Source organism: Grammomys surdaster, unplaced genomic scaffold (genome assembly GCF_004785775.1).
Source record: "Grammomys surdaster isolate TR1022 unplaced genomic scaffold, NIH_TR_1.0 125982, whole genome shotgun sequence".
Lineage (NCBI taxonomy): Eukaryota > Metazoa > Chordata > Mammalia > Rodentia > Muridae > Grammomys > Grammomys surdaster.
Genome location: NW_021620798.1, coordinates 901,682 through 928,177, shown reverse-complemented (window position 1 = coordinate 928,177; position 26,496 = coordinate 901,682). Strand labels below are relative to the sequence as shown.

Below are 26,496 nucleotides of genomic sequence, written 5' to 3'. Positions count from 1 at the left end.
TGATGCATCTCCGAGACTTTTAACATGAAGGAGTATTGGGTATTATCAAACCCCTATCAGTATCTAGTGAGATGATCATGTGATTTTTATTTGTCTTTGAGTTTGTTTTTCTTTTTCTCCTTCCTTCCTTCCTTCCTTCCTTCCTTCCTTCCTTCCTTCCTTCCTTCCTTCCTTCCTTCCTTCCTTTCTTTCTTTCTTTCTTTCTTTCTTTCTTTCTTTCTTTCTTTTTTGGTTTTTCGAGACAGGGTTTCTCTGTATAGCCCTGGCTGTCCTAGAACTCACTCTGTAGACCAGGCTGGCCTCGAACTCAGAAATCCACCTGCCTCTGCCTCCCAAGTGCTGGGATTAAAGGCCTGTGCCATCACTGCCTGCTTGAGTTTATTTTTATAGTGGATTATGTTGATGGATTTTCCTTTATTAAACCACCCTTGCATCCCTGGGATGAACCTACTTGATCATAGTGAATGATTTTTTTTGATGTTTTCTTGAATTTGGCTTATGAGAATTTTATTGAGTATTTTTGTGGTTAAGGTTCATAAGTAAAATTGGTCTGAAACTATCTTTATTGAGTCTTTGTATGGTTTAAGTATCAGGGTGACTATGGCCTCATAGGATGAATTAGGTAGTGTTCCTTCTGTTTCTACTTTATGGAATAAGTTGAGGAATATTGGTATTAGCTCTTTAAAGATCTGATAGCATTCTGTACTAAAACCATCTGGCCTCTGGAGCTGGTTGTTTTTTGTTTGTTTGTTTGTTTGTTTGTTTGTTTTGTTTTTGTCTGAGAAGCTTTTAATTACTACTTATATTTCCTTGGGAAATAGGACTGTTTTAAGTAGTTTACTTGACCTTGATTTAACTTTGTTAAGTGATACCTGTGTAGAAACTCATTCATTATGTTGATATTTTCCAGTTATGTGGAATGTAGGCTTTTGTAGTAAAATCTGATGTTTCTTTTTAATTATCTCAATTTTTGTTGTTGTGTCTCCCTCTGATTTTGTTAATTTGCATCTGTTTGCTTGGAAAATCTTGTTAATTTGGATACTATCGCTACCTTTTAGTTAGTTTGTCTAAGGGTTTTTCAATCTTGTTTGTTTTCTCAAAGAAATAGCTCTTGGTTTTGTTGATTTGTATTTTTCTTTGTTTCTAACTGATTAATTTCAGCCCTGATTGTGATTATTCCCTGCATTCTACTCCTCTTTGGTGTGCTTCCTTTGTTTTCTAGAGCTTTTTGGTGTATGTTTAAATTGGTGGTATGAGAATTTTCTGATTTCTTCATGAATGCACTGTTGAGGCTTGCTTTGTGCCTGATTACGTGGTCAATTTTGGAGAAGGATCCATGAGGTGCTAAGAAGGTCTACTTTTGTTTTGGGGTGAAAGGTTCTGTAGATAGCTGTTGGATCCATTTGATTCATAAGATCTGTTGGTTTCATTGTTTCTGTGTTTTCTGTTTCAATGACCTGTTCATTTGTGAGAATGAGGCATTAAAGTCCCTGGTATTATTATGTGGGTTTAACATGTGATTTGAGCTTTAGTAAAGTCTGTTTTATGAATGTGGGTAGGTGTCCTTGCATCTGGGGCATAGATATTCAGAATTGACACTACCTCCTGGTGGAATTGTCCTTTGAGTATGAAGTGTCCTTCCCCATGTCTTTTGATAACTTAGTTCAGAGTCTACTTAATTGGTTATGAGAATGGCTACTCCAGCTTGTTTCTTGCGTCTGTTTGCTTGGAAAATCTTTTTTTTAGCACTTTACTCTGATGTAGTGTCTTTCTTGTTGAGCTGTGTTTCTCGTATGCAGCAGAATGATGGATTCTGTTTTTGCATCCATTCTTTTAGCCTGTCTTTTTATTGGTGAATTGAGTCCATTGATATTCAGATATATTAATGACCAATGATTGTTATTTCCTGTTATTTTTGTTGTTAGATGTGGTTCTCTCTCTCTCTCTCTCTCTCTCTCTCTCTCTCTCTCTCTCCCTCCCTCCCTCCCTCCCTCCCTCCCTCCTTCCCTCCCCCCCCCTCTCTGTGTGTGTGTGTGTGTGTGTGTGTTTCTCTTCTTACGTTTTTGCTGTGAGATGATTAATTTCTTGTGTTTTCCTGAGTGTAGTTACCCTACTTGTGTTCAAGTTTTCCTTGTAGTAGGTAACCTCTGTTGGGCTGGATTTGTAGAAAGATATTGTTTAAATTTCATTTAATCATGGAATATTTTGGTTTCTCCATCTATGGTGATTGAGAGTTTTACCAAGTATAGTAATCTGGGCTGCCATCTGTGGTCTCTTAGGGTCTTCAAGACATCTGCCCAGGATCTTCTGGCTTTTAGAGTCTCTTTGGAAATGAGATTTAGTTATGATAGGTCTTTCTTTATATGTTACTTGGTCTTTTTCCCTTGTGACTTTTCATATTATTTCTTCTGAACATTTAGTGTTTTAATTATTATGTGGTAGGATGAATTTTTTTTTCTGGTCTAATCTATTTGGTATTCTGTAGGCTTCTTGTATGTTTATTGGGACCTCTTTCTTCAGTTTAGGGAAGTTTTCTTCTATGATTTTGTTGAAGATTGTTTTCTGGCACTTTGAACTGGAAATCTTTGTCCTCTTCTATTCCTATCATTCTTAGATTTGGTTGTTTCATAGTGTCCCAAATCTCCTTGATGTTTTGAATTAGGAACTTCTTACATTTGACATTTTTTTTTATCAATGTATCAACTTGTTTTATGGTGTCTTCTACACCTGAGATTCTCTCTCCTATCTCTTGCATTCTGTTGGTGATGCTTGTGTCTGTAGTTTCTGTTCTTTTTCCTAGATTTTCCATCTCCAGGATTGCCTCCATTTGTGCTTTCTTTATTGCTTCCATTTCCATTTTTGTGTCTTGGACTGTTTTATTCATTCCCTTCACCTGTTTGATTGCATTTTTCTCTATCTCTTTAAGGGATTTATTTGCTAACTCTTTAAGAGCTTCTACCTGATTAATTGTGTTTCTTTAAGAGATTGATTTATATCGTCTTTAAAGACACCTCTACTTCTTCATGAGATGAGATCGAAGGTCAGTCTTGCTCTTGAGGTGTGTTACAATATCTATGGGTTTCTGTAGTAGGAAAGCTGGGTTCTGATGGTGCCATATTGCACTAACTTTTTGTTATTTTGTTGTTTCTGTCATTGGATGTCCTGGTAGTCCTTGGGATTAGTAAGCCTCTGGGACTGGTTGTTCCAGATAGCTGAGGGCCTCTGGAGAGGCAAGATAGCTGTGGGCTGGAGGTAGGTGTGCTGATCCTCAATTTAGGTGGAGGTGTGGGCTAGAAGGAAGATGGAGGTCTCATAGGGCCAGGCAGAGCTCAAGGCTGCCCAGCTTGGGTTCTTTGTGGGTAGTGGGAGCAGTTTGGGCATGGGTGTCTGATCCATGTATTCTGGGTTAGAGCAGTCCTCACTGGAGGCAGACAGAGCTCTAGGATGGGGAGCAGAATGCAAGATTACAGGTGGAGGTGTGGGGCCAAAGGAAGATGGAACTCCAATAGAGCAGGCACATTACTTAATGTTTTACTTGTATCATTTCAAACATGCATCTTCTGTGGTCATTGTAATCATCTAAGACTTTTACCTAAGGTCATATCATTTAGTCACAAAGCTAGGACATGAACTCGGGCTTTGTTCTCTGCATCATTGAATGGTTCAAGGTTTCATCTCTCAAGTTTTATCTCTTGTTGTGGTTAAGATACTTGCTGATAAGTGATATTGCTCTATAATGTGATTCTTCTAGCTGCTATGAGATTTTATTGCTATATAAAGCGAGTCTACTAAGTAGATGAATTCTTGGAAAGCTGACATATGGAAAAGTCTCCCATCCCCATATTATATTCCCTGACGTTTTCTGAACACTATAGAAGGAACCTAATAATCACAACTGCAGGCAAAATAATGCTGAAATGTATGTGGTTCAATGTTAAAATGTGTAGGGTTCTGGCCATGAAGTGCCTGATTTGAAACCTACAGGTTTTCTGCTTTATTCTTGAAATGACAATGGTAATTTTCTTATTTATTATATGTCAGTGCCAGAAATATCAGAGAACATACAACATGTGGATGTCAGGATATTTATTACACAACGGTGCTAAGATATTCTGAAAGCATATTAAGGCCTTATGACTTTAAGAAGATTCTGAATGCTCAATAATGGTTTCATCTCTTTGCATGTGGTCTAAGATGCTTAGATACTCTCAAAACCTCAGATCTATAAACGTCTATTAATAACATTTTAACTGAAATGTTACGTATATTAAATGCCTTGTTTAGAATTTAAAATATTTATTCTGATGTTTTAGGTTGGTGATGTAGTAGAAGTCCAGGCAGATGAAACCTTTCCCTGTGATCTTATTCTTCTATCATCCTGCACAAGTGATGGAACCTGTTATGTCACTACAGCCAGTCTTGATGGTGAATCTAATTGCAAGGTAATGGAGACTAAATCTGTTAAGCGTTTTATTTTCAGAATGGTTAATGAGACTGTACTGTGTCCTAATACTCCTTAATCCCTTAACTCATTTCATGTAAGTTTATTTTGTAGACAACTAGTATGTAATTATCTTAGCTTCTAAGTAAATGCCCAATTGGGAGAATAGGGTTGTGTTGTGTGGGGTGAATCCATCCCCTACACAAGAGCCATCACAATTTTTGTATTTAAATTTAATATTGATATAATTCAATTAACATTTTATTTAGGCTTTTTGTTAGTGTTTTTGTTATTGTCCTTTGGATTGAACTCTTAGCTCACACATGCACAGTAGAACTACCACTGAGGTACATATAGACCTCTATAACTGTGAGTTTTTGTGAGCTAAAACTACATATGTACCAAAATGACTTCAAGTATTACAACTTTTTAATTAATATACCTTATTTTTAAAAGATTGTATATTTTTGTATAAAAGATTAATTCTGGGTCTGGAGAAATGGCTCCATAGTTAAGAGCACTGACCGTTCTTCTAGAGGACCCAGGTTCAATTCTTAGAACCTATATAACCTCACAAACCATTTGTAATTCCAGTTCCAGGGGTTCCAGTTCTGTGACCTTCTTGGACAATAGAGACACAAATGCTGCACAGACATACATATAGCCCAAATATACATGCACATATAAATAAATAAATAAATAAATAAATAAATAAATCTTGTTACTGATTACTGATTCTGTGTTTCCAACACAGGGCACTAAATTACCAGTGTTTCAACTGTTAAAAAAATGAATTACATTTTAGGGATTATCAGGATAAAATATAGAAATCTACCGACAGATTCTCTAACATTGAAAATATTGTGTAGAGAAAGCAAATTTTCAGTTTTCTTTTCTTCATTAAATATTAATAAATCGGAGAATTTAAAGTCAGTCAGTAATTTTAAAGACTCTGTCACCAGCTTCCCCTTGTGCATAAATGGTATAATACTTGAATCTGTACTAACTTTTGTTCACAATAGGCTCATTGGACCTTGTCTTTCATTTGGATAAATTAAATGTGTGTCTGCGTGTGTCTCTCTGTGTGTGTGTGTGTGTGTGTGTGTGTGTGTGTGTGTGTGTGTGTATATATATATATATATATATATATATGTATATATAGTCTTAATCATTGGACATAAGACATTATTTTCCTGCTTCTATATAAAATATACCCATCTTGAACAGTTTCAAAAATCATTAAATTGTTTGTGTAAAAAAAAAAATCTGTTTGTGGAAGGGAACCACTAATGGTTTCTTCAAATCTTCATGGAGATTTTAGTTAATTATATGCATGCTACAAATGTAATATTCTCAATTGCTAGTGTCAAGGAAAGCTTTTGTTTTTCTTTTTCCTTTGAAGTCCTCTTGAGGCAGGGATACCTATCTAGTTGTTTGTAGTTTAAGAATAGTATCCTGCAATTTATTTGGTGGGATAATGTCCATCAACATTTGTAATAGTCTGCTGAACCCTGTTACCCTAAAACATTGTTGGTTTTGGAATCAGTTGTATGCAGTTATATATATCAGTATATACTGTATATATAGTAATCAGTATATACAGTAATCAGTATATTCAGTTATAAAAAATACTTTATTTTTTACTATCTTCTGCTTTCATATAGACACATTATGCAGTACGAGATACCATTGCACTGTGTACAGCTGAATCCATTGATAATCTCCGAGCAGCAATTGAATGTGAGCAGCCTCAACCTGACCTCTACAAGTAAGAAGACCTTGCTTCATCTTACTCATGTTTGTTGTCATGTCTGCTTCTCTTTTTCCTACCAGTATAGCAAAGAAACACCCATTACTTATTGCTCTTATGTATGTTTTTATAAGCTGTCCTTCCTCCAAGGAAGGGGGATGAATCAAATTAGTCTTGCTCACTACTAGCCTAAGATAAGTCATTATGGGCCCAAACATCCTATTTTTCTTCTTTTCTTTTAGTTACTTGGATCAGTGTTTTAGATGGTTATCCGAATCTTCATCTATTGGACTGATAGAGTATCTAGAGTTAATTAAAACAAAAATAAACCTTTTGCATATTAGCCAACATGAAAAACAAAAAAAAGAGAATATGAGACAGCCTAATTAATAGGCACATCATCCTTTCTTGTTAATGAGTATGATGACCTGAAGATTGCAAATAGGCTATCTGTTGTCCATTATAAGTTCAAAGACCAATAAAATGATATGTTTTCATCTGGCTGTTAGATGTAGGTTTCTGATAAACATTCATTGTGAGTTGTCAAAAAGTTTGGCTTTAGAATCTAGTATTCATTAGTTTTTATTAGGGTATGGTACTGCTGAGGATATAGTAATAGTTTTTAATTAATTTTTTCTATACCACTGTTGCACATAACATCTGCTATATAAGCAACCTATCATGTTGATTCATGTTGGAAGACCAAATAGCTAGAATTTGTTTTCTCTAATATGGAACAGTAGAGAAAAATATCCTATTATGAGAATGTTGCCTCCCCTTTCATTCTTTGTTTCCTCTTTCTCTTTCTTTTTTATGTTCACCTTGACACTAAGAACTAGAGCCACAACTGGGCAGAGGTGGTGCATGCCTTAGTTCAGTACTTGAGAGGCAGAGACAGATTGAGTCTTTGTGAGTCTGAGGCTAGCCTGGTCCACAGAATGAGTTCCAGAACATCCAGAGCTGTTATACTGAGAAACCCTGTCTCAAACCAAAACCAAACATTTCTCCACCTTTAAGGAATTCATGAGCAAAGTATATTACTCAATAAAGCTAAGCTTGTAGTACAGTAATAGAGATGTATGTAAAGTCCATGAAATCACAGGAAAAGGGTAGTTTTTTTCTACATGAGAATATATGGATGTTTTACACACACACATATATACTTACATATTTATAAGAGAAATCAACAGATTTTAGTGCCTTAAATATGAAAGTGAATTTAGGGCAGGTAAGGTTATCCTAATTTACTGAAGCTAAATCCCTTGAATTGTGACTTCAGAATGTATTTCTAACATTCTAATAGCAATTACTTGTACTATATTTATCAATTCACTTATCATTATATTTATTAATTGCCTTATCTTAGGACAAAGAATATGCCTTTTTAGTTGATTATAGCTTCAGCATCTATCCAGTACAGTACTTAACACAGTTCACATAGAATCAATGAATAAATCTTCATGTTTTGTATATAAAAGTATTTAAACTGGACTGGAGAGATGGCTCAGCAGTTAAGAGCACTGACTGCTCTTTCAGAGGTCCTGAGTTCAATTCCCAGCAAACCACATGGTGGCTCACAACCATCTGTAATGGGATCCGATGCTCTCTTCTGGGGTGTCTGAAGACACAGTATACTCACATACATAAAATAAAAATAAATCTTTTTTAAAAAGAGAAGACAGCAAGAATTTAAAAAAACAAAAGTATTTAAACTGAAACACTACAGAGATAACTCAGTGGTTAAGAGCTTACATAACACACACATTAATGACTGTACCTAACCATCTACAGTTCCAGCTCCAGAGGATATAATGCTTAGGGCTTCTTTGGGCACTTGCATTCACATTCACAAACACACAGAGATACACATATTTTATATCATTAAAACTAAATACCTTTTTAAAAGAGAACATTTGAGTTGATAGGGATGTGGTTATGAATCTGGAAGAAGTTGCATGGGTGAAATAAGACCAAATACAATACATTGTATGAAATTCTCAAAAACTAAAAATATTTTGAAAATCAAAATGTTTTAAAATTATTTAAACTATATAATATTTATGCTAATAAAAACTTTTATATAAAGGAAATACTAATACAAATTACAAAGTATTATAGTCTCATTAAGAATAGGTCAGACCTTTTTGTCCTATTTTAAAGAAATGTAGGTTTTCTCATATCCAGCCATATCAAGTGCATGTATCAGATCAATTGCCAGATACAAGCTCAACATTTTCTTTTTTTCTTTTTTTTTCTTGGTTCCAGAAAGGTTTATTGTCATGGTGGGTGGTAGATGGATTTGGATGTACCCCCCCCTAAAACTCAGGGCAGTCCCCAGTTATATAGGGAGGGAGAAAGGGGGAGGATCGGGGGAGGATCTGGGAGGGCATGCTTAATTTGCTCCACCCTCTGGCCTTCATTAGTATGTAAATCCCTAGGCCTTGAGGCCTCTAGTCACACCCTCTACCTGTTTACTTTGGGAGGGACTTTAAATCTATGGAGACTAGACCACTTTTCAGGACCCTGGGTTCTGGGGGCACGCCGAACTCCTGCCGGTTCTCACACAGAGTCAGAGTCTCGGGGTTCTAGGCAACTGCCCAGACATGACCCAGAATACCCTTACGCAGTCCCACATCTCCTCCCCTTTACTTTTTTAAAAAAGGGGGGGTCACTGTGGTAAAAATTTTGGATGAGGAAGCCAAAATAAAGCACTATGTAGGCCAGAGGGGTTAGCACAATTAAGTCACAGGGTAAGGGGAGTTGGGGGGGTAGGGAAGGCAAGGGATCATTGAATCAATTGATTACAGTTTGAGGTGGTACAGTTTGAGAGTAATAACATCTGACTAATCTAGATAGACATTATGTTTTCCTCACTAACATGTTACTTTAGCTATTTGACTTTGGCAAAAGAGTTCATTTATAGCTGGAAGGTCTGAATCTGTCTGTAGGACTCAGTGAGCAACTCTGGATCTTGGCATGCATCTCTGGATCTCAGTGTGTCTCTGGAGTCTGCAGCCAGGCGGTGTGGCTGCAAGAAGACAGCATGGCATCTTAGGCAGGTTTCAGGAGGTGGCGTTGTCTCTGTTGGACTTGTGGGAGCACTTGTAGAATAATCAAAACAGGGAAGCAGCACCCCAGGCAGGGGGATGTCTGCAAAGGGTATGTAGTAAGCATTAGGCTACTTGGGATCAGGCACGTCATGGTGTGTCATTGAGATCCTAGAAAGGCAAAGATGTTTGAGGAAATTTTAGTCCTAGAATGTACCTTTGAGTCTGTTTTGGATGGCTGAGGAAGAAAAACATCATTTTAATTATGTAGGCAGCAACAGTTTGTCTATAAAAGGAAACTAGTTGTTAATTAAGAGCTGAAAGATGGTGATCAGCATGTTGATTTAACCTGTGGAAGTAGATTAGATGACCTATCAACCTTGAAGAAATCTTAAAAATTGAAAAAAAAAATGTTGGGAATATATCATGAGTGTTAGAGAGAAAAGGAGACATTTAAACAAAAAGCGAAAAATTTTGGGTTGAAAAGCACGAACACTGTTGTTTTAGGCGTTCTTGTTGGGGGAAAAGGCATTAATGGTGGGAAAGCATGAACATTGTTGTGGGTATTCCTGTTGGGGAGAAAAGGTTAATGGTGGATTTAGAAGCAGTAGGGGAGGGGCTTGTTCTGCCATGTGGTGACTGTTCTAACAGAGAAGCCAAGGCATTCCCCATTTATTTTCTTAGCTGGTAAATCTTAAATGTAAAGGAAGAGAAGAAAGTCTTGAAGAAAAGCTCAAAGCAAGGATCATAGGTGTTTGATAGGTGAGTCAGAAGGAGTAAAAGGCTGTGTAAAACTGAGCCATGGCGGGGAGACACATGGAAGCTGGCTTGTAGCTGGCAGTTCCTGGGAGCTGGCGCAGGCAGCGTGCAGTTTACACAGGAGTGAAGGGAGCAGGCTGAGCCTCAGACCCTCTGCTATCAGGCAAGCCAGCTGGGCTATAGCTGGCCGCAAATGACCTAGAAGGTGAAGTGGAGAAGGGGGCAAGCAGGGAGCCGGCCCTATTGCTTCAGGCGAGTCGGTTGGGCTTTAACCGCCAGCACAAATGGCAGAGGAGTGGGGGAAGTCTACACTAGGCTAGCAGGCAGCCTGTGAAAGACTGATCCGCAGAGGGAAAATCACTGGGGACTAGAGTTCAGAGCCAGTGCTCCTGAGAAGCTAGCAGGCAGAGCTCGAAAGGCTGACCCCTGGGGGAAGGGCAGAGAGCAGCCCTGCCATCTGGTTAAGTTGGAGAACATGTGGGGAGAAAGAAAGCAAGCTACGATAGCAGGAAGTGTGTGAAAGACTGAAGTAGGCACCCCTGAGAGCTCAAAACGAAAGGAGAATCTCTCACCCAAGGGAAAGAGTCTTAGAACGAGAGTCACGGCAGGTGCTGTGGTCTGAAAGACAGCTGTTCGCTGTGAAGGAGCCCTCTCTGTGGAGCTGGGGGATGGGCAGAGTGGAGGCTAAGGACCCATTGCCATCTTGCCCTTGAGAACATGTGGAGGAGAGGGAGAGACAGAGAGAGAGACCTAGTCTTTTGAGCTAGGCAGGAGCTAGTGGTAGCTAAGGGTCAGAGAGAAAATGCTGGCCTGAAATGTGTGGAGAGAGAAAGAGAGAGGAAGGGAGACAGGGAGAGACCCACCTAGTCTTGGGGACTAGGCTAGAGTTACTCACAGTTCCATGGAGAGGGTCTTGGTGGGCACCAGTGTGGGGGGGTACTCTTGGCAAGCTCAACATTTTCAAGGTGTTCATTGTTTGTAAGTCTCAAAGTTGGACCTGGGACCAGCCCTACCAGTATCACTTAAGAATCTGACACAGAAGTTAAGGATAGGACCCAGAAATCTGTGGTTTAATAAAAGCTTCCTTCTACTCTCTATCATTCATATGTGTAAAAAACACTTTAAATACTCATTTTGAAAATTGTATTATAGTACTGAAACCATTCTTCTCCACACGAATCTAAAAGCCACATTATTTATAGAAAGTATGTATAACCAAGTAGAATTTTAGTTAATTTAAAATCTTTTTATATACTCTTAAAATTTGTAATATTTTAAAGGTTAGATTTAAATTTTATATAATCTATAATTTGGACTTTTCAGACGCTTAGAATTTTCAGTGAATTTTCAATTTATTCAGAATTTTATTTTTTCATTATTTGTAATCTGATGAATTTCCAGTTGCTGGTATTTGGATTTTACACTTGCTATTATCTTGTTTTGTTTTGTTTTGTTTTAACAGGTTTGTTGGACGAATCAGTATCTATAGTAATAGTATTGAGGCTGTTGCCAGGTTAGTTTCTTATTCCTTTTATCTATCCTAAAATAGTCAAGTGCCTTTCCTTGAATATAGTCAAAAAAGTATAGTTAAGTAACCTTATGGTTGTGGAGGTAGCGTTTCTCTGTGTTGGGTAGATCATTATTGAAATAAATACATAGGGTTTACAAAAACAAAAAACAAAAACAACCAGAGCTCCATGGGACCAGCCAAATGTTTCAACCATTAAAGATACTTGCCACAAATGCCTAGCTACCTGAATTTAATCCCGAGAACCCACTTTAAAGGTACAAGTAGAGAACTGACTCCAAAAAAATTATCCTCTGACTACTACACATACACAGTCTGTGACAAGGTGCATCCTAATGCACCTTGTAATGATTGTGTAATCATTACAAACGTAATGATTATATACATAAGTTTTAATTCAAAAAATAAATAAAAGAGCGGAGACTCTGTACCTGTTTGACTGCTTTCCCAAACTTGTCATAGACATTGCATATATTTTCCATGGTTGTATAATGGCTGACAAGGGTGAAAATCAAGCTGAAGGCCAGTGGTTTATGGGAGAGCAAGTAAGGCTGTAGACAGTGAGGAAAGTGCTAGAGGAATTACTTGGACCTAAGTAAAATTTAAGGTTCATCATTTATGAGGCAAACATACAAACAAGATGCATTCTTTCCTCTTTTATCATGTAATTAATTGCCTCAGTTTTTCACTTTGCCTTAATCCCCCAGAAATCATTTTTATTCACTACAAAGACGTCCTTATGTTTTCGCAGCTTGGCAATTGCCTTCCCATTCTTTTGTCTGTGACCCTCTATTTTTCACTTCTTTTAGCTCTTGTCTTGCTATCTATGAATCATAATCTTTTGATCTTTCTGTGGGAGTTATTTTGCCTCTGCTTGTTGCTGGCTACTCCTGTACTGTGTTTCCATCTGTGCTGTACCCTCAAGTCACGTCAGATGGAAGGATCATTCTGCTCATCCTGGGGAGTAAGCATATGGTGGAAATAGATATATTCGGAACCCCTTAGTGATAGGTGTATCTTAGGGCATAAATCTGTCCCCAGTGTTGATGACATTGTAGATTGTTTAAATAAAGTGTGCTTGTTTTTTTATTTAGGTCTTTGGGACCTGAAAATCTTTTGCTGAAAGGAGCCACACTTAAAAATACCAAGAAGATATATGGTGAACAACTTTAAAAATATGCTGTTAAAAATGTTTCTTAAAGCATAAATAATGCATGTTAAAAATGAACATGGCAGATATCTGCCTTTTATTCTCAATGTATATTTGTGTGCTGAGAATTTACAGAATAGTAAATTAACATGACTATGACATGGTATATTCTTTAAATTTTAATGTAAGTTATATATCACCGATGAGTAGAAACACTTAGAATTCTCACCATTAGAGACTGAAAACTTCCCAGAACCACATAGGCAGGGTGTTGGCAAACAAACTTAGGTATAACTAGGTTTCTGTTATATTCTCTTACTCTTCAGGAGTTGCTGTTTACACTGGGATGGAAACCAAAATGGCTTTGAACTACCAAGGGAAATCTCAGAAACGTTCTGCTGTTGAAAAGTTAGTATGAACCACTATTTCATTTTAGTCATTATTGGTTGAAATAGTTACTTCTTCAGTAACTCTAAATAGCAATAGCAGAAATTCAGACCCCACAATGACAGTAGCTACCATTTTGAACACCTGTTTCTGCTTCTGAAATGGTCCTCACTGATTTATTTCTGATTTGATTGAATCCTATGAAGTAATTTATGTTAGATTCTTTCAACTATACAAATGAAGAAAGGGTCTCCAAGATAATTCATGACTTAAATAAGCTTACATAGTTTTTAAATGGCACCATTTACCTAAGTTGTAAATTCTTTTTCTTTTGTTGCTGGATTTGAGGTCCTAGTTGATATGTGTAAGTTAGTTCTACATTATTGGAGTGGTAGATCAAGTAAGGTAAGTGACACTAACAGGTTTCTATTTTTTAAATTTTAATTTTTAAATTTTAATTCAATTTTAATTCAATTTTTTGTTTGTGTGTACACACGCATGTGCGCGTGCCTGCGTGCCTGTGTCTGTGTGTGTGTGTGTTTGTGTGTGTGTGTGTGTGTGTGTGTGAAAGAGAGTGAGAGAGCGAGAGAGAGAGAGAGAGAGAGAGAGAGAGAGAGAGAGAGAGAGAGAGAGAGACTTATGCAGCCCAATCTAATTTTAAACTAGCTACATAAACTGAGGATGATCTTGATTTTGTAATCCTCCTGCTAATATAAATCCAACTACTGGGATTTATAGACACTACCATGCCAGACATACTTTGCTCTTTCTAGGCATGGATATGATTCGTTGTGTCTTATCCAGAATTATGCTGTCAAATAATGCAAATAGAATATATGCTCAGCTTGAGGTTCATATTTGCTGTTCTACCTTTAGTTTGAAATGTTTAATCTTTTGGCAGAGAGAGGCAATACACTTTCAATAGAGGTTAAGTAGTTACTAAAACACATAGATATGTCCATTTCCAGGAACCTCAGTAAACGTGTGTTTGACTAGCCAGATAGTGTACCTTGGGGAACATTAATGATCAATGAACAGTTCAGGGCTAGATTTTCCATTTTGCCACTTAACAGTGATACTTCAGCTGTGATAATTAAAATTCTTACATAAAAATATTAGACTGTGATTATATGACATACACAGGAGGAGCTTTAGATTAGTTAAGACTAAACTAAATTAAAATTGAACAATTTAAATTTATGTTTTGTTTATGTCTTAAGTAACTAGACATACTATCTTGTTTTTCAGATCTATTAATGCCTTCTTGATTGTTTATTTATTTATCTTACTGACCAAAGCTGCAGTATGCACAACTCTAAAGTATGTTTGGCAAAGTACCCCATACAATGATGAACCTTGGTATAACCAAAAGACTCAAAAGGAACGGGAAACTTTTAAGGTAATTGATTTGCTGTGAGAAGTATTAACTCTTTTGTGATTAGGCTACCCTTTACTAAAATACTACTCAGAAAAATGATACCTTTTGATTTAGATTTGTTTTTACTTCATATATGTCTGTGTTTGTTTAACTCTTTTGTTAAAAGATTTGAAAAGTCATGAGCTTTCTGGCATTTTAATTATGAACTTGTGTTCATATCTACATATGAACGTTGAATGCTTCCATCTATGGGTGAGAGGAACTTAGGACTTAATGAGGTAAAAAAATATTAAAGTAGAAAGCCTATACACTGAAAAATATAGATAAAATTCATACTGTTCTAAAATGTTCTTAATACTAATAATTTTGACCATAATGATATAGTGTCATGAGGAAGTTTCTTTATATTAATAGTGTGTTAAGCATTGAAATGGAAAGAAAGCCATTTTATATTATATTAATCTAAGGAGACTATGAATCTAATTAACATGAACCATCTCTTATTTTAGGTTTTGAAAATGTTCACTGATTTTTTATCATTCATGGTTCTCTTCAACTTCATTATACCTGTCTCCATGTATGTCACAGTAGAAATGCAGAAATTTTTAGGTTCATTCTTTATTTCATGGGATAAAGACTTTTTTGATGAAGAAATTAATGAAGGAGCCTTGGTTAATACATCAGACCTTAATGAAGAACTTGGTCAGGTGAGAACACAGTTTTTGCTTAAGTTAAATTACTATATAATAAAAACATTTTCTAGTTTGGAATACAGATATAAGTAACCATTACTTTTATTGACATGTAATTCAAAGAAAAATCTTTAGTACAGACAAATAATTAAAGGTTTACAATATATTCACAACTACCACTTCAGTTATTTTTACTAGTATTTTTACAAAGGATAAAATTTATATATTAAATATAAGTATATTCACCAAGTGATACTGTTAGATTATAAACGTGAAATGTGGTTTACATTACTTCCTATACTCATTTCTGCATAGAATGAGGTGTAATAAAATATAGCTATTTTACACATGCATATTTGTTAACCATAGTTATCCTATATTGATGTTTTCTGGGGTACATCTCTTATGACATTGAACATAGACTTAGCAAGCTATATGTATTCCAGTATAAAAACATTTTTTTTAGATTTTTTTGATATTCTATTTATTTACATTTCAGATGTTATTCCTTTTCCCCATTTCTCCTCCCTAGAAAATTCCTACCTCATCCCCCCTCCTCCTTTTTGCTTTTATACCATTTTAATTACATGCAAGTATTAAGGTCAGTTCTAGGTTGAGGAATTAGCAATACAATAGATGCAAATAGTCAAGGAACAAGCAAGACAATAAACACAAATAGTCAAAGAACAAGCAAGGCAATAAACAAAGTTCTGTGTTCTCTCCTGTGATCACTGTTTCTAAGGGCTTATCAGGATGACCAAATATCTGAGCCAACTTCCCTGTCCTAGCCCAAAGTCATTTTCATGTCTGAAGCCTACTTCCTTGTTCTAGCCTAAAATTTAGATTCCTAACTGAAATTACTTCCTTGTTCTAGCCTAGTATCATATTGCTGCCTGAAGCTCACTTCCCTGTCCTTGGCCCATGTCAGATTCTTGCCAAGCATCCCCAAAAGCTCTCCATCTCTCCCCTTTTTTTATTTCATAAACAAGACTGAGCCTGTCATTCCAAGCAGCCCCAAAAGCTCTCTGCCTTTCCCCCCTTTTTTAATGTCATAAACAAGACTGAGCTTATGTCATTCTGACAAGAATGCCTTCCTTACCCATCGTGGAATATGCATTATCAAAAGCAATGCACTTCTGTCTTAGATTGGTAAGGCTCTGTGCAGAATCTTAGTTGTCCTTGGCTTGCCAGCCTGGTAGTTTAATAACTCTGTCTAGGGGACCGTTTTCAGTTTCAAACCATGTACTTTGGCTGCAAACATGTTGATGTTGTTAAAGACAAGCTTTAACATGATGGACAAAAATAAAAGTATTCCCAGGACAAAAAGGGCTAGCATGTTTTAACATAAATGAAATGATAGATAAAATATTTTCAAAAACCATTGATATATATATGGTTCTTTTAGGATCTCTGGTTTATATTTTTAAAAAAAAACCCTCTAGACTAAATATCATGAGCAGTTTTGACATTGATCAATGCTGGCAGCAAAATTGACCAATTTGTGTTATCTAAAGGCTGTTGTTAAAAATAGCTACTCCGTATCTTCACAACATGTGTATAATTGATTTTCTCCTCGGTGTAATCACATTATGCATGTAAGTTAGCAAGGTAATTCTTAACCATGAATCATGTGAATCCCCTTGATGTCTATAAGAAATCTAAATCATCCTTCTTTTCTTTTATTTTTTTAACTAATTTATTTTTTCTCAAATCGTAATTCATTCACACAGGGGTTATAAATACAGAAAGGCCGGATGTGGGGAAGGGAATGACACTGGAGTGTGGGTGTAAGGGAACTGGGTCTGGGCCATTCCCTTTAAGGGTAAGAGGGTCCTTCCCTATATCTGTGGCAAAGTTTTTGTTGGTCTCGGTGGTGAAAGAGGCAGTCAGCAGGAGATTTGCCATGAGCTTTCAGCTTTAGAGAGATAAAAGTGAACAAGGCATGATGGAGAGTATTTCAGGGGGACTCCTTCTGGGGGGGGGGTACCGTTCCCCCTATTTTGTTTTTAAAGCCAGTTTTTCAGAGTTCTTGTAAAATCAGGGCAGAAGCACCAACAGTTGCTCCTTCCACACTCAGAGAGTCATGAAGACCCTATTTAAAGATATAAAAATCTATATTAATAATCTTTTGTCAAAGGACTGTTATAGCACAGCCTACAACTAATCAGACTATATAATATATCGATTAGTAATAGCTTCTTCTACTTTTTGTGAGATTACCTCTCTTTTGTCAATTAATTGTTGAGGAAAATTAGGATTTATATCTCTCTTGAGAATATTGAACAGAGACTTAAAATCTTTTGTGGAGAGCTTATAATAGGATCTTAGCCAATTAGCAACTCCTAGAAACTTTTGAAAATAATTTAAAATAAGTAAACTCTCTCTTTTTTTTTAGACCCTTTATCTGTGTTTTTTTTTTTTATTGGATATTATACGTATTTACCTTTCAATGTTATCTCCTCTCCCATTCTCCCCCAAAACCACTTATCCCATACCCCCCTCCTCCTATCTTTATGAGGGTGTGCTCCAAACGTCTTCCCAGTCCCATCTCCCTGCTCTCGAATTCCTAAACAGTAGAGGATCCAAACTTTCGGGGACCATGGCCCTCCACCACTGAAGTCTGACAAGGTCACCCTCAATTACCTATACAGGTGGAGACATGAGTCCCTCCCTTTGTGCTCTCTGGCTGGTGGTTTAGACTTTGGGAACTCTGGGTGAAACTTTTGATACTATTTCTAAAAAGGACCAAAGAACCCACACTTTCGTCTTCCTTCTTCTTCGTGAGTTTTATGTGGTCTATATGTTGTTTCTTAGGTATTGTGAGCTTTTGGGCTAATATCCACTTATCAGTGAGTGCGTACCGTGTATTTTCTTTTGAGATTGAGTCACCTCACTCAAGGTGATATTTTCCAGCTCCATCCATTTGCCTAAGAATTTCATGAACTCATTGTTTTTAATAGCTGAGTAGTACTCCATTGTATAAATGTACCACATTTTCTGCATCCATTCTTCTGTTGAAGGGCATCTGGGTTCTTTCCAACTTCTGGATATTATAAGTAAGGCTGCTATGAACATGGTGGAGCATGTGTGCCTATTGTATGTTGAAATGTCTTTTGTGTATATGCCCAGGAGTGGTATAGCTGGGTCCTCAGGTAACACTATGTTCAATTTTCTGAGATACTGCCAGACTACTTTCCATAGTGGTTGTCCCAGTTTACAATCCCACCAACAGTGGAGGAGTGTTCCTCTTTCTCCACATCCTCACCAACATGTGCTGTCACCTGTGTTTTTGATCTTAGCCCTTCTGACTGGTGTGAAGTGGAATCTCAGTGTTGTTTTCATTTGCATTTCCCTGATGACTTGGGATGTTGAACACTTCTTTAGGTGCTTCTCAACCATTCGAGCTTCCTCAGTTGAGAATTATTTGTTCATCTATGTGCTCCATTTTTAATAGGGTTCTTTGATTGTCTAGAGTCTAATTTCTTCAGTTCTTTGTATACCTTGGATATTAGCCCTTTATCAGATGTAGGGTTGGTGAAGATCTTTTCCCAGTCTCTTGGTTGCCACTTTGTCCTATTGACTGTGTCCTTTGCTTTACAGAAGGTTTGCAGTTTTATGAGGTCCCATTTGTCAATTCTTGGTCTTAGAGAACAAGCCATTGGTGTTCTGTTCAGGAACTTTTCTCCTGTGGCCATGTGTTCCAAGCTTTTCCCCAGTTTCTCTTCTATTAGTTTCAGTGTAGCTGGCTTTAGGTGGAGGTCCTTGATCCACATGGAATTGAACTTTGTACAAGGAGATAAGTATGGATCAATTTGCATTCTTCTACATGCTGACCTCCAGTTGGACCAGCACCATTTGTTGAAAATGCTGTCTTTTTTCCACGGGATGGTTTTAGCTCCTTTGTCAAAGATCAAGTGACCATAGGTACGGGGGTTCATTTCTGGGTCTTTTATGCTATTCCATTGATCCTCCTGCCTGTCTCTGTTCCAATACCATGCAGTTTTTATCACTATTGCTTTTTAGTACAGCTTGAAGTCAGGGATGGTGATTCCCCCAGACTTTCTTTTATTGCTGAGAGTAGTTTTCAATATCCTGGGTTTTTTGTTATTCCAAATGAATTTTAAGATTGCTCTTTCTATCTCTCTGAAGAATTGAGTGGGAATTTTGATGGGGATTGCATTAAATCTGTAGATGGCTTTTGGCAAAATAGCCATTTTTACTTTATTAATCCTTCCAATCCATGAGCATGGGATGATCTTTCCATCTTCTGAGATCTGCTTCGATTTCTTTCTTCAGGGGCATGAAGTTCTTGTCATACAGGTCTTTTACTTGCTTGGTTAGGTTCACACCAAGGTATTTTATATTATCTGTGACTATTGTGAAGGGTGTCATTTCCATAATTTCTTTCTCAGCCAGTTTATCTTTTGAGTAGAGGAAGGCTACTGATTTGCTTGAGTTAATTTTATATCCAGCCACTTTGCTAAAGTTATCAGGTTTAGGAGTTCTCTGGTGGAAGTTTTGGGGTCACTTAAGTATACTATCATATCATCTGTAAATAGTGATATTTTGACTTCTTTCCAATTTGTATCCCTTTGACCTTGTGTTGCCTAATTGCTCTGGCTAGGACTTCCAATACTATATTGAATAAGAAGGGGGAGAGTGGTCAGCCTTGCCTAGTCCCTGATTTTAGTGAGATTGCTTCAAGTTTCTCTCCATTTAGTTTGATGCTGGCTACTGGTTTGCTGTATATTGCTTTTACTATGTTTAGGTATGGGCCTTGAATTCCTGATCTTTCCAAGACTTTTATCATGAAGGGGTATTAAATTTTGTCAAATGCTTGCTCAGCATCTAGTGATATGATCATGTGTTTTTTTCCTTTGAGTTTGTTTATATAGTGGATTACATTGATGGATTTCCGAATATTGAACCAACCCTGCATTCCTGGGATAAAGCCTACTTGATCGTGATGGATAATTATTTTGATGTGTTCTTGGATTTGGTTCGCTAGAATTTTATTGAGTAATTTTGCATCAATGTTCATAAGGGATATTGGCCTGAAGTTCTCTTTCTTTGTTGGGTCTTTGTGTGGTTTAGGTATGATCGTAATTGTGGCTTCGTAGAATGAATTGGGTAGTGTTCCTTCTGTTTCTATTTTGTGGAATACTTTGAAGAGAATTGGAATTAGGTCTTTCTTGAAGGTCTGATAGAATTCTGCACTAAAACCGTCTTGTCCCGGACTTTTCTTTATAGAGAGACTTTTAATGACTGCTTCTATCTCTTTTGGGGTTATGGGACTGTTTAGATGGTTTATCTGGTCCTGATTTAACATTGGTAACTGGTATTTGTCTAGAAAATTGTCCATTTCATCCAAATTTTCCAATTTTGTTGAGTATAGGCTTTTGTAGTAGGATCTGATGATTTTGTTTAATTGCCTCAGTTTCTGTTTTTATGTCACCCTTTTCAGTTCTGATTTTATTAATTTGGATACTGTCTCTCTGCCCTCTGATTAGTCTAGCTAAGGGTTTATCTATCTTGTTGATTTTCTCAAAGAACCAGCTCCTCGTTTTATTGATTCTTTGGATAGTTCTTTTTGTTTCTATTTGGTTGATTTCAGCCCTGAGTTTGATTATTACCTGCCATCTACTCCTCTTGGGTATATTAGCTTCTTTTTGTTCTAGGTCTTTCAGGTGCATTGTCAAGTTGCTAGTGTATGCTCCCTCCAGTTTCTTTTTGTAGGCACTTAGAGCTGTAAATTTTCCTCTTAGCACTGCTTTCATTGTATCCCATAGATTTTGTATGATGTGTCATCATTTTCATTAAATTCTAAAAAGTTTTTAATTTCTTTCTTTATTTCTTCCCTTACCAGGTTATCAAGGAGTAGGGTGTTGTTCAGTTTCCATGTGAATGTGGGTTTTCCATTGTCTTTGTCATTTTGAAGACCAGCCTTAGACCATGGTGATCTGATAGGATGCAGGGGATTATTTCAATTTTTTTTATATCTGTTGAGGCCTGCCTTTTGCCCAATTATATGGTCTATTTTGGAGAAGGTACCATGAGGTGCTGAGAAAAAGGTATATTCTTTTGCTTTAGGGTGAAATGTTCTATAGATATCTGTTAAGCCCATTTGGTTCATAACTTCTATTAGTTTCACTGTATCTCTGTTTAGTTTCTGTTTCCATGATCTATCCATTGCTGAGAGTGGGGTGTTGAAGTCTCCCACTATTATTGTGTGAGGTGCAATGTGTGTTTTGAGCTTTAGTAAGGTTTCTTTTATGAAAGTGGGTGCTCTTGTATTTGGCGCATAGATATTCAGAATTGAGAGTTCATGTTGGTTGACTTTTCCTTTGACAAGTATGAAATGCCCTTCCTTATCCTTTTTGATAGCTTTAAGTTGAAAGTCGATTTTATTCGATATTAGAATGGCTACTCCCGCTAGTTTCTTAGGGCCATTTGCTTGAAAAATTGTTTTCCAACCTTTTACTCTAAGGTAGTGTCTGTCTTTGTCACTGAGGTGGGTTTCCTGTAAGCAGCAAAAAGCTGGGTCCTGTTTGCGTATCCAGTCCGTTAGCCTATGCCTTTTTATTGGGGAATTGAGTCCATTGATGTTAAGAGATATTAAGGAGAGGGTGTTGTTGCTTCCTGTCATTTTTGCTAATAGTGGAGACATCGTTTGTGTGGTTATCTTCTTTTGGGTTTGATGGAAAAGGATTATTTTCTTGCTCTTTCTAGGGTATGATTGCCCTCCTTGTATTGGAGCTTTCCTGGTATTATCCTTTGTAGTGCTGGATTTGTGGGAAGATACTGTGTAAATTCGGTTTTGTCATGGAATATCTTGGTCTCTCCGTCTATGGTAATTGAGAGTTTTGCTGGGTAAAGTAGCCTGGGCTGGCATTTATGTTCTCTCAGGGTCTGTATGATGTTTGTCCAGGATCTTCTGGCTTTTATAGTACCTGGTAGAAGTCAGGTGTAATTCTGATAGGTTTGCCTTTATATGTTACTTGGCCTTTTTCCCTTACTGCTTTTAAAATTCTTTCTTTGTTTTGTGCATTTTGTGTCTTGATTATTATGTGACAGGAGGTTTTTCTTTTTTGATCTAGTCTGTTTGGCGTTCTGTAGGCTTTTTGGGTGATTACAGGCATCTCATTCCTTAGGTTAGGGAAGTTTTCTTCTATAATTTTGTTTAAGTTATTTATTGGCCCTTTAAGTTGGGATTCTTCACTCTCTTGTATACCTATTATCCTTGGGTTTGGTCTTCTCATTGCATCCTGGATTTCCTGGATTTTTTGTGTTAAGAACTTTTTGCATTTTGCATTTTCTTTGACAGTTGTGGCAATATTTTCTAAGGTATCTTCTGCACCTGAGATTCTTTCTTCTATCTCTTGTATTCTGTTGGTGATGCTTGTGTCTATGACTCCTGATTTCTTTCTTAGGTTTTCTATCTCCAGGATAGTCTCCCTTTGTGATTTCTTTATTGTTTCTTCTTCCATTTTTATGTCCTGGATGGTTTTGTTCAATTCCTTCATCTGTTTGTGTTTTCTTGTAATTCTTTAAAGGATTTTTGTGTTTCTTTAAGGACTTCATCCTGTTTACCTGTGTTCTCCTCAAGTTTTTTGATAGTGTTATTTATGTCCTTCTTAAAGTCCTCTATCATCATCATTGGAAGTGATTTTAGATCTGGTCTTGTTTTCCTGGTGATATGGGGAGTTTAGGGCTTTCTAATGTGGGAGAACTAGGTTCTGATGATGTCAAGTACCTTGGGTTGCTGGTGCTTGTGTTCTTCTGCTTGTCTTTTGCCATCTGGATCTCCTTTGTGCTATCTGTGCTGTCTCTGACTGGAACCTGTGTTTCCTATTATCTAGGTTGTGTCAGAACTGTTTGGGATGGGTTTTGCTGCTGGGTTTAGAGCTGAGGCCCAAGATCTGCTCATTGCTCAGGTAGAAACCGGAAGGGGCCCATGCTCTGAACCAGGAGTGAATTCCTGGATCCCAGTGGGTCCCAGTTGCTCCCTGTTAGGGGCAAGTATTGCCACCTCCTTGCCTAAGATACTGCTTGGATCAGAGCTCCTGGGAGCCCCGCTTCCTCTGGGTTCTGTGAAATTGGGTGCCAAGCTGACTCCCGGGATCTGCGGAGTGCTAGGCCCCAGACCGGATGGAGCCCGAGCTCTGGGCCAGGAGTGAATTCCTGGGTCCCAGTGGGTTCCGGTTACCCCCTGTTTGGAGCAAGTGTTGTCTTTTCCTTACCTAGGATGCTTCCTGAGTTAAAGCTCCTGGGAGTCCCTCTTTCTCTTGGTTTTCTGAGATTGGGTACAGAGCTGCAGCCTGTGACCTGCTCTATGCTCGGGCCCAGACCGGAAGTCTCCAGTATAAAAATTTAAATGAAAGGAAAACATGAAGGCATGTCCTTCCTCCTTAATACTGTATTCCAGTGTGCTTGCTTCATATAACAGGGTAACCAAGACACTGCTCTTGTTTCTAACATAGGAGCATTTATTTTCTAATGCAGTGTAACCTGTGATTTAATCAATGACTTCTCTCTCTCTTTTTTTTTTTTTTTTTTTTTTGGTTTTTCGAGACAGGGTTTCTCTGTGTAGTTCTGGCTGTCCTGGAAATCGCTCTGTAGACCAGGCTGGCCTCGAACTCAGAAATCCGCCTGTCTCTGCCTCCCAAGTGCTGGGATTAAACTACCCGGCTAATCAATGTCTTCTTAAGAGCTTTTCTTATTAGTGTTTTGTTTTTATTGATCTCGGGACTGAACCTGAGATATGAATAAAGGTAGGTAAATGCTCTACCACCGGGTTAGAATATATCCTTTCTACCTTTAATTGTGAGAAAGGGACTTGCTTAATTGAATAGGTAGTCTTTAAATAACTTGGTAGCTCAGACAAGTCTTCACTTTGTGATCTTCCTGCCTCAGCTTCCAAAATAGATCAATATAGACTTCAGACTTGACCTGGCTTTCTTATTTAGTATTGAGAAAGATTTCCTCTGTGTTTAAATTTGCTGTGTATTATCTAATGATGTTTATAGTTGAAGGGAAATTTTTGGCTTTCAGTTAATTCTCTTGATTATATTAGAGTGGTATGAACATCATTTCTGTTACCAGAAAATGCAAATCCAGGCAATGAAATGGTGGCTAGAACAAAGCCTCAACTTTGTTTGAAATGGTGCTGATTTGCATCTGTACCTCAAAATTCTCCCTGAATTTAGCCCGTCTACACCTCATACTCTCAATATCTGGCCATTTTAATTTTTTTACCTTTATTTTTATGTTAGGTTATGGTTATCCTGGTTTCATGTATGTTTTTGGACCATGTGTATACAGTGTGTTTGGAAGCCAGAATAGGACATCAGATTCTCTAAGATTTAGAATTACAAGTGGTTATAAGCTGCAATGTGGGTGCTAGGAATTGAATCTAGGTTTCCTGGAAGAGAAGTCAATGAGTGCTCTTAACCACTGAGCCAATATCTCCAGCCCCTATTTCCGCTCTTGACACAAAGTACCATTTCACAATTGACATGGAAAAGGACAAAAGGACTTTGCACATACTATTCTGTTTAGAAATTATTTCAGGATATTGGTAGCTCAGACCCCTGGAATCTACATTCCTCATAGATTCTGGAAATGCTGAAACAGTACAAGAAATAAGTGAGCCAGTGGCATTTCCCGTGACTATTTCCTGAAGGTTCCCTTATTGATTAATTGAGCTGTCACAGTTGATGCCAGCTTTATTAAGCCTTATATTTGCACATAGGGGCAAGGTTGAATAACTGAGTAGGCTTCAGTCTACAGTCTTTTGACATAAGAAAACATATAAATGCAGAAGCTACCAGCTCATACTGTCGCTAAGTAAATGTGTGTTATGTTTGTTGCCTGATTATAGGGACTTACATATCTAGAGGCAGAAGTGAGGGCTAGTCTCAACTATGCAAATATAATAGCTATCATTTCATAGTTTAAACTTCATACATTCTGGAGACACACAGGATACCTACAGCAGGTTTCTCTTGATAGGATTCTTAGCTCATTCTTTCACATTTCTTCTTCACTAGTATACATACCACCTATATGAATACTCTGTCTGGCTCTTACCTTCTAGATTGTATTAAGAGTATAGGCAGTAAAGTAGAGTGTTAGGTAATGATCTGGTAAATTTGATCAGTGGAAAGGAACTACTACATTTGTTTCAATTTCAAGTTTCCCAGCCAAACTATGTTTCTTGATATGTTTATCATTTCTTCAAATCACAAAGTTAATGGCAGATTACTCCTTTAGTTAATACGATGCCTAAACAACTTGGAATCATTATTAGCTTGTATGTGTAGAAAGTATCAGAATAAAAATGCAAAGAAGTCTTGAAATAGTTTCTTGGGCTATTTAGCATTCAATGAACTGTTACACACAAAATTAAGTGTAACCAATTTCCTCTCTTATGAGTAATAATTCAAGTTGTAGAGCTTTTTATGTTACTAAAGGTAGAATCAGTTTATTGCCATCAAGGCCATAGTAAATATTTGCTTTAGTGACAAATTAGTATTGAAAAAGTATAGAAAGATATTTATTGGGACAGTGCTTGATGTAAGAAATAAAGGAACAGATTCTTTGTTGTTGTTGTTGTTGTTATTGTTTTCGAGACAGGGTTTCTCTGTGTAGTCCTGGCTGTCCTGGAACTCACTCTTTAGACCAGGCTGGCCTCGAACTCAGAAATCCACCTGCCTCTGCCTCCCAAGTGCTGGGATTAAAGGTGTGCACCACTACCGCCTGGCCAGATTCTTTATTCAATTAGAAAATTATAAGATAATTTATGATAAAGTACCAATCTTTCATGAAACTGAATAGTTTTAGTGGATCTTAAAAATATTGTTAGATTAGCCTTCTTTACATTCGTTCAATCTTGTGGCTATATCTAATTATATGGCATTATCATTCTTAAGCTATAACTTGATTCAACTAATCCAATACAGTTGTTTTGAGGTCCTAACAAGTACCTGGGATATGTTCTGTGTACTAAAGTTACTATTAAGAAGTTCAAAAGAACCCTCAAATTATCCATTACTTGCTTGGGCAAACATAATAGACTTTACTTTATTAGTATGGTTAAAATTAATAAGAAAATCATGAGTTAATGGGACAATAAAAAGAATCATAAGACTAATATCAGTCAAATAAATCACAGTATTCTTTAGCGAGGATATCTTATGTATTGTATGGATGCATCACCTGTCGATCAAAAGGCCTATGGCTTAAGGAAGATGCAGCAAGATGGTACTTGAGCACAGGTAACCAGCTCTGTAGTAGAATGTAGGCTAGAATAAATGGGGTATCTTAAGTTATATCTAGTCAAAGAAGAGCCTAGCCAAATGGGCA

The 26,496-nt window shown here is 37.2% G+C and overlaps 1 protein-coding gene across 2 annotated transcripts in view; it reads left to right on the top strand.

The window, feature by feature from the left end:
• Atp11c (ATPase phospholipid transporting 11C) overlaps positions 1–26,496 on the top strand; it is a 182,689-nt gene that overhangs the window by 99,646 nt on the left and 56,547 nt on the right. For both annotated transcript variants that reach the window (XM_028754138.1, XM_028754139.1), the window contains 7 exons: positions 4,314–4,442; positions 6,106–6,209; positions 11,460–11,510; positions 12,620–12,684; positions 13,002–13,083; positions 14,311–14,461; positions 14,950–15,147. In XM_028754138.1, coding sequence (XP_028609971.1) covers positions 4,314–4,442; positions 6,106–6,209; positions 11,460–11,510; positions 12,620–12,684; positions 13,002–13,083; positions 14,311–14,461; positions 14,950–15,147 — 780 coding nt within the window. The remainder of the gene's footprint in view (positions 1–4,313; positions 4,443–6,105; positions 6,210–11,459; positions 11,511–12,619; positions 12,685–13,001; positions 13,084–14,310; positions 14,462–14,949; positions 15,148–26,496) is intronic.